The 8,809-nt window shown below is 58.2% G+C and overlaps 1 protein-coding gene across 1 annotated transcript in view; it reads left to right on the forward strand.

Moving 5' to 3' along the window:
* The window catches only part of ARHGAP44 (Rho GTPase activating protein 44), a 171,818-nt gene extending 164,514 nt beyond the window's left edge, over positions 1–7,304 (forward strand). The window contains exons 19-21 of the mRNA XM_036269133.1: positions 1,355–1,735; positions 4,063–4,113; positions 6,538–7,304. Coding sequence (XP_036125026.1) covers positions 1,355–1,735; positions 4,063–4,070 — 389 coding nt within the window. The 3' untranslated portion in view covers positions 4,071–4,113; positions 6,538–7,304. The remainder of the gene's footprint in view (positions 1–1,354; positions 1,736–4,062; positions 4,114–6,537) is intronic.
* The last annotated feature ends 1,505 nt before the right edge of the window (positions 7,305–8,809 follow it).

An 8,809-nucleotide genomic window follows, 5' to 3' on the forward strand; every position in this document is an offset into this window, starting at 1 on the left:
TGGGGTCCACACAGGATGGGGGGATGGGCGGAGACAGACAGGAGGCACTGGGGTCCACACAGCATGGAGGGATGGGCGGGGACGGACCGGAGGCGCTGGGGTCCACACAGGGTGGGGGGATGGGTGGGGACGGACAGGAGGCGCTGGGGTCCACACAGGGTGGGGGTAGATGGGCAGGACAGACAGGAGGCGCTGGGGTCCACACAGGATGGGGGGATGGGCGGGGACAGACAGGAGGCTCTGAGCTTCTGGGGTCCACACAGGATGGGGGGTGGACGAGGACAGACAGGAGACACTGGGGTCCACACAGGATGGGGGATGGGCGGGGACAGACAGGCACTGGGGTCCACACAGGATGGGGGGATGGACGGGGACAGACAGGAGGCACTGGGGTCCACACAGGATGGGGGGATGGGCGGGGACAGACAGGAGGCACTGTGGTCCACACAGGATGGGGGGTGGACGGGGACAGACAGGAGGCACTGGGGTCCACACAGGATGGGGGGTGGACGAGGACAGACAGGAGGCTCTGGGGTCCACACAGGATGGACGGATGGGCGGGGACAAACAGGAGGCGCTGGGGTCCACACAGGATGGGGGAATGGGCGGAGACAGACAGGAGGCGCTGGGGTCCACACAGCATGGGGGGATGGACGCGGACAAACAGGAGGTGTAAGGCTTCTGGGGTCTATGTGTTTGACCACTGGGCAGGTTCAGCCAAATGTGAGAGCTTCCTGTTTTAAGGGCAGTCATCCTGTCCGGGGTCCAGGGTTACCAGCTGAACCCCAGCTGTCCTCTTGCACCCTGCGTCACTGACTAGCTCTCCCTCCGTGCGCCCAGTGCCCTCCGCCACCCTGAAGGGGTAAAAACCCAGGGAGTCAGCCACTGCCTGTGGAGGGGACATTTGTTCTGCAGCTTGGCTCTGTGTGTGTGTGTTTGCATGTGTGCGCATGCGTGTGTGTGCATGTGTCTGTGTGCATGTGTGCGTGTGTATCTGTATCTGTGCGTGTGTGTGTATCTGTGTGTGTGTGTTTGCATGTGTGTCTGCGTGTGCATGTTTGTGTGCATGTGTGTGTGCATGTGTGCGTGTGTATCTGTATCTGTGCGTGTGTGTGTATCTGTGTGTGTGGCTCATGGCAGGAATCCAGAGAAACAGAGGAGAAATTAGTGAACAGATGGGAAGATATGAAAACTTGCAATTCTAGGTAAATTTTTAAAAACTCTATTGCCTACTCTGTGAGTGCCAGGCCCTGGGTGGCGAGGGGTGGGAGGTGGTGAAGGGGTGCCCATAGGCCACGCAGACCATGGCTTCACTGAACAACCGTGTGTTGCTGCGCTGTGTTTTCTCTTCCAGTTTCCAAGAAGCTGGCACCAATTCCACCCAAGGTCCCCTTTGGCCAGCCGGGCGCTGTGACTGAGCAGTCCACCGGCCAGCCGTGCCCGCTCAGCCTGTCTCCCACGCCACCGAGCACCCCGTCACCCTACGGACTGAGTTACCCTCCAGGGTACCCCCTGGCCTCGGGCCAGCTCTCCCCGGCTGCCGCAGCGCCCCCTCTGGCCTCTCCTTCCAGCTTCGTGAGCACTTTAACCAAATCGCGGCCCACCCCTAAGCCCCGGCAGAGACCCACCCTGCCGCCGCCTCAGCCCCCCACAGGGAGCCTCTCCGCCTCCAGTCCGCAGTCCACGGAGCACCCCGTGCTCGACGGCATGTCCCCCGGGGAAAGCATGTCTACAGGTAAGCAGGCCTCCGCGTCCTCAGATGTTCCCACGCACCTGAGCAAAACGAGTGGCGTGGGGCCGCGGCTGGCGCCCCTGCTGGCCGACACGCCCCTGTTTGACCGGCTGTGCTGATGCCGTATGTAGCTTCCAAGATGATCTCCTTAGATGCCCCCACAAGCCAGTGGGGAGCAGTTTGGGATGGATCCCCAATGTCCTGCAGAGGGGCTTCTTAAGGGGTTCTCCCACTCAAATGCCCGCGGCCCAGGGCTCTGCTTCGGTTCCTAATTTGGGGCCGGTGCCCCGAGGTCTTTGGAGCGGTCCTGGGGAGAGGCTGGCGGCAGGGGTGACTGTGGCTGCCTGGATAGCGCCTAAGTGTCAAAACAGGTACAAACCCAGGTCTTGAGAAAAGATGCGAAGAACCAAAGACATTTTTGGGTATTAAATAAGCCTAATTAGAAAAATGTATTTCTAGCAATATATATTTAGAAACGGGTCAGATTCAGAAAAGATGTGTGTCCCCTTGGTTCTTAGAGGAGCTAATTGGACAAGTCCACAATGGCTGAATTTAGTTTTGTTTTAAATTTAAATTCAAAGATGGAGCTTTTTCCTATTTCCCATCCCCACCCCCATCCCCACTCCCACCCCAGAAAAATGTGTAAGCGTGAAATCATAAGCACACACATTTTGAAACTTTTTTTTTTTTTATCCTCACCCAAGGATATTTTTCCAGTTTTTGTTCAGGTAGAGTGGGAGGGAGAGAGAGGAAGGGAGAGAGAGAGAGAAACATCGACGTGAAAGGGACACATCGAGTGGCTGCCACCCGCACGACCAACCAGGGCCGGGGACAAACTACAACCGAAGTACGTGCCCTTAGCGGAAACCAAACCCGGGTCTCTCCGGACCGCAGGCCGACGCTCTAACCGCTGAGCCAAACTGGCCAGGGCACATTTTGAAACTTTTTAAAAATATGTTTTTATTGATTTCAGAGAGAGGAAAGGAGAGGGAGAGAGAGAGAAACAGCCATGATGAGGGAAACATGGATTGGCTGCCTCCTGCATACCCCCTGGTGGGAATTGAGCCTGCAAGCCAGGCATGTGCCCTGACTGGGAGTCAAACCGGGGACCTCCTGGTGCATGGGTCCATGCTTCACCCCTGAGCCACACCAGCTGGGCAAGAAGAGGACATTTTGAAAGATCTGTCCAGACCTTGAGCATGGGATTAGAAGTCGGCATATTTGTGGCAACCACTGAAATCTGCCCAGCATTTTCCTCTGGCAGGGAAGCAGGTCACCTGTGGGGGAAGCAGGTCACGCGGGGGAAGCAGGTCACATGTCAGCGGAGTCTCAGACCAGAGACAGGCCCCGCTTCATAGGCAGAAGGGCTGAGCACATGCTGTAGCAGAAGGCAAGGCAACTGCAGATGGAAACCCCCCAACACACACACACTACACATCACACACACCACACAGATGTGCACACAGCCCAGGGCCACGCAGGGGGGTGCACAGCATCATCCTCACATCCTGCTGCAGAAGTGGTGGCCTTCCCTTGACTGGACAGCAGGGGGAGCCAGAGGGTGCAGCTCTGTGCTGCCAGTGGGAAGTCTAATCCAATGGAGGGCTGGGTGTGTGATGGGTCAGGAGGTTTAAACAGTGCGGGGAGCAGCCGTCTGGTTGCTTGTTTGGGGATATGATTAATGCTGAAGGTACAACTGCTGTCCTCTTCCCAGAGGCTTATAAATTAAGGAAATTCTTGACAGACGATAGAGAGCACCGAGTACCATTCCCCACCAGTGGTTCGTGGTATATGTGTGTCTTCGGTGAGCCCCAGTGGGAGGAGCAGAGGCCCACTGCCCTCGGGGCCCGTGGCCACACTCCAGAGCTTGTGGTCACCCGAGGAGTCTAGGGGACTGCCAACTGCTGCAGTTACCCCAAGGAGGGGACACAGGTAGTGTTGATTTGGGAAGCAACAGAATGAACTACGGCTCTCACTGAGGAGAAACTGAGATAACAGAACGAGGAGAAATTTGGGGGCAAATGTCGGCCACAGAAAATGCTGAGAGACAGGCGGTGCCCCCACAGCCAGGGCAGAACTGTAAGGACCCCTCCCCACGGCACCAGCTTCCCAGCGGCTGCCCTGTAGAGGGCGTGACGCCCGGCCCTGTCCTGTGTCCATGTTCTCTGGCAGCAGACTGTCCTGTCCTGGCACGTCCAGGCCTCGGAGCCGCAGCAGCCGCAGGAACGACCTGGTGCGGCCACCGGGCCGTGCACTCGGCATGGTTACTGTCGCGTTCTTGTTCTGTCGTGTTTCTTCCTCCCTCCGACCCTGTCGTTGTGTCCTTGCAGCTGTGTGACATGAGTGCCGCAGTGTCGGATACGTGTGAGGGGATGTTCAGGGTAAGCGGCCCCAGCCTCGCCCCGGCCCCGCCCGAGTCGGCCACGGCCTCTGCTTCGCACCCTGCATGTGGCTGCCGCCTGCATGGCCGCTTCCCGCCGCCCGGCTCAGCGGGCGCTGCAGGCCCTGAGCTCCTCTAGCTTTCTGGGATCACTGGCAGGTTTTTTTTTTTTTTTTTTTTTTTTCGTCTTTTTTTCTTGCTCTTAGGAGCTGGGGGAGAAAGCCAGGCAAAGAGGCTGAGCTCTTCTGCTCCCCGCCTGTTACCAGCCCCCTAGTCTAACGCCCCTCCCCCTCCCTGGGGTTTAGAATGGAAGGGATAACAGGCCTGTTCTTCACGTGACGTACCTTTGTCATTGGTGAAGGTGGCTGTGCCCAGGGTCCCGGGACAGTGGCTCACCTGCACCCTGGCTTAGGGACATGTTCGACCAAAGGCTGCCCAGGGGTGGGTGCAGCCTCCCCCCTGCAGGCTGCAGCCCGTCTCGTGTGACGGTGCATTAGGGGATCTCTGTTCTCAGACAGGGAGCCCAGCCGCCTTCCTCCAGGCTGACCGCTGGCGAATCCCAAGCAGCCCTAGTGTTAGAGTGCACACTGCACTCACTTTCCCAACTCGGTAAATATTTCGGGAACAGTAAGCCAGTGTCTGCCTGGTCTCCTGTAAAGAGCAGATGCTCAAAAGTAAAACCGAGGCAAGAACACGAAAGCGGCGAAGAAACCAACGAGGTGTTTGTGCCTCAGTAAGAAGGGGTTGCCTGAGCAAATCAGAGGAGGGCCCTCGGTGGCTGTCCCGAGAGCTGCAGGGATGGGCCCGTGCAGACAGGTCTAACACACGCGCCCCACTCCCCCAGGTCAGTGCGGCTTCTTCCCGTCAGGGCTCCCTGCGGGGACAACCAGGGTCACAGCCAAGCAGCTCCACTCTGACCTGTTCTGGGCTGGGCCTTCTTCCCATGCTCTGCCTCAGGACCCCTGGGCACAGGGAAGGTGAGAACTTGTCCAAGGTTATACTCCGTCTAGTGACAGGGATGGGATTTGGACTCCAAGTCAGAGGGCCTGTGTCTTACCCAACAGAGAATGCAGCCTGGAGGTGGGGTGGGCCCCAGGCCCGCAGTAGCCCCCATGGGGCACCCAGGGATGGCCCAGCAGTGAGGGCGGGACACAGGCAGCACCGAGGCCTGACCATCCTCTGGAGCAGGAGGAGCAGGAGCACTGGCTGAGCTGAGCCGCAGACCCTCTCTGCTCCAGCCCAGTGAAGACAGGCTGGAATGACATTTTGAGAACCAGGGGTTGCACTGAGAGAGGAAGTCCTTTGTTTGAGAACTTATGTGTTTGTATAGTGTCTTTTAGGACCCTGTCCAAATGTCTGTCTGTCTACTTGGTATGGCATTCTTTGGGCTGAATGTTTATTTTACGAAAAACAAAAACTAAGAAACCAATAAAAATCCCACCTCCCAGTTCTGGCCCAGGCTGCTCCCCTCCTAGGTTCGCTTCTTCAGTGCCCTGGAGGGCTGCTCCAGGCCCAGGTAGCCGGCCAGGCTAAGTGGAGGCAAAGCTGAGCAGGCCGGGAACAGGGTCGCACGGCTGAGGACAGAGGGCCCAGGGTCCTGGCTCTGGGCTCCCGTGAGCCTTCTGCAGCCCCCGGAGCAAGAGGCTACCCGCCCCTGCAGCACAGCTCCGGGGCCTCGTACCCATGTCTCCAGGACCTCGCACGCACCGCTCCGGGGCCTTGCATGCACCGCTCCGGGGCCTCGTACACGCGCCCGCTCTGCGGAGCTGCTGCATCACAGGACTCACCTCTGCCAGCTCAGGGTGCCCGACCCACAGACACCGAGCCCTTCATCTCAGGTCCATTTTCCTGATCATCCCCCAGGAACGATGACCTTTTAGTGCCCCCAAGGAGGCTGTACCCCTAAGTGAGCAGCTTCCTGAGGGCTGAGAGATGGGGTTTTCCTACAGTTGGGGAAAAAACTGTTCACTGCAACTCCTGCCTGGCTCCTGAGGGAACCCCTCCTGGCCCCTTCAGCCAACCGAAGGGTACTGCTTACAGCCTTAGAGGACGCCGTGAATCTCAGGGTTTTCCCACTGCCTGGTACCCCGTGCCTGCAGGCTTTAGAAAACAGTGCAACCCCGAAATCCCTGGACGCTGTGGCTGGGACGGCCCAGAGGCAGAGTGCGGCAGGCACCAGATGCTGTCCTAACTGCCCTTGAGCCGCCCCAGCCGGATCCGGACGCTGGTCCCACAGGCTGGCTTGGTAGAAGCAAGGGGCCCAACCCAGACTCGAAGCTGCAATGTAACGCTTCCCCCAGCCCCCAAACCGACTGGGCCCCCAGTGGCCGATCCGCTGCCGCTTCCTAACGCTGACTAGCTGCTCGCCATCGCGTCTCCTTAGCTGAGCCCCTTTTCAGTCACCTCTCTCTCTGCCAACTTCCAGATCTCGCCCACTTCGAAGTCCCCTCCATCCACGTAGAGCTTGGGTCGACGCTCCGCCTGAGCCCCCTGGAGCAGGTGCGGCGCCGCTCGGAGACGGGGAAGAGGGACTCGGAGGAGGAGTCTGAGAGCACCGCCCTTTGACACGCGTGTACGTACGCGGGCCCAGGAACACCGCGCAGAGCGCCCTGGGCCTGCCCGGTGTGCTCCGCGGGCTCTGCTCTAACTGCCAACGCAGGCTGGACTTCTGCAGAGAACTGTCCCCTCCGGCCGGAGCGGCAGACGTCGGTGGTGCAGATTTTGTTCGTTCCCCTCGGGTGGTGACTTTGGCCTTTTGTTTGATATTTGCCTTTTGACTTTGTGCCTATTTGACCCACTTTCAGCCTCCATGCCAAGCGCAGCCCTCTCCACCCAAGGGCTTCCTGTCGGGAGTGTGCTCTGCAGGGTGGGGTGTGGAGGAGGGTCGAGTCGTTGGGTGAGACCTGGGGCTGCCGCCTGTGCTGGTAGTGAAATCAAGTCCTCCCAGCGTCAGCCGAGTGGCCCCGGAAGGGCCGGGGCAGCGGGCCCTTTGCGTGCAGGTGCCAGAGCGGGAGTTCGGAGTTCGGGGACACTGGCCTGGTGCACAGGGGAGGCTGCCCTGAACCCTTGGGCTCTGAAGTAAATGGCTTAACACAAATCTGTTCACTTCCTAAGTTTTATTTTTCCACACTGTGGGAGTGAACACTCCCATTTCTACCTTATTGTTTCATACTCTGAATTTAAAGTGATGTTGGAGAGGTCTAGAGGTTCTAAAGATCCCTCCCCACCCCACCCCACCCCACCCCGGTAGCCTGGCAGTAACCCTACCCTCCGGGCGGAGGCGCTGTCTCACAGGTGCGTGGTGTCCAGGAGCCGGCCCCTCTGGGGCACAGGTGAATAGCAATAACTGTCACCCAAAGCAAGTAGCAGAAGGGAGACTGGCCCTTGGAGACACCGGCCAGCGCCAGGGGCCCTGCTGCGCCCACAGCGCCCACTCGCCCCGCCCACTCTCCGGAGGCCAGCGGAGCCCTGGGAGCCGGTCACACTTCGGGACGGAGAAGCATTCGGGTCATGCATGCGGAGTCAAACTTTACAAATTTACCCTTTTAAAATAGATGTGATATACCTATACATGATATATTTGTATATATGAAATTTCTCTATATTTGTTTAATTTGAGCCCTTCGATCTAAGCCAGTGTACAGGTGCACAATGAGAAATGTGCGTGCGTTACTGTTCCCACAGCGTGAAGTAGCTCCCCGCCTGGGGCTGACACTCGATGCTAAAGGCTTTGCTCACTTCCTGGCGAGGACGGTTCAGTACCCAATTTGCAATGGAGCCCAGGGGCTGAGAGTACCTTTAAACACATGTACAAATAGTTGTCAAAAGTAACCTTATTAAAATAGATTTATTACCCCTGAGCATGGCCTCTTGTTTACATTAAGAAACGTGAGGGTAATGGGACTCATTGTCAGGTGCTGCCCCCGGAGGAAGCCCTCGGCCTGCGTCTCTCCCATCACCCGAGTTGTAAAGTGTTTCTACATTTTCCTCGGTAGGGAGGATATACAAATGAAGACTAGGTTTATCTTTAAAAATATCCCCAGTTTTAAAGCACGAGCCTGTGTTGTTCAGTCTCCTAAGGAGCCAGCCTGACACGCTAGTTCTCAACACTGACGGGCGACGAGCGATTCTGTCCTCACTGCGCCAAGGACGGCCCGTCGCCTGTTCCTGTCGCTCCCTGGAACAGGAAGCCTGCATTTTCCAGAGCTACTGCCCAGGCCCAGCCGGCTGGCCCAGTGCGGGAAACCAGGGTGTCAGCCAGCACAGCTGACCTTCAGAAAACCAGGCCACAGAGCGACTCCCTGGGGACAGGCTCCAAGGTCCTCGCCACCATCAGAGCTGGCTTCCAGGACACACCTGGGTACCTGGCAGCAGGCAACACTGCACAGAGAGACTCCTGCTCAGAGGCAGCGCCAGGACGACACAGAACACCCGGATTCCGAACAGAATCTTTATTGTTCTGGGTCTTTCTTTGGAGACACTGTTCCTTGAGCCTTGGACACTCAGACTTGACATCCACGCCCGTGTTCGGGGCCACGGCCCAGCTCTGGTGTGCAGAGGGATAGTGTGGCTGGAGCAGGCCAGGTGTGCCCTCCTGCACTGACTTCTTTCAAGTCAGCTGGTCCTGAATCCCAGCCGTCCTGCCTTCGTCCCCTCGGCAGCTCCCGTGCACGGCTCTGCTAGGCACCGTCAGGGAG

The sequence above is a fragment of the Molossus molossus genome, unplaced genomic scaffold (assembly GCF_014108415.1).
Source record: "Molossus molossus isolate mMolMol1 unplaced genomic scaffold, mMolMol1.p scaffold_m16_p_19, whole genome shotgun sequence".
NCBI lineage: Eukaryota > Metazoa > Chordata > Mammalia > Chiroptera > Molossidae > Molossus > Molossus molossus.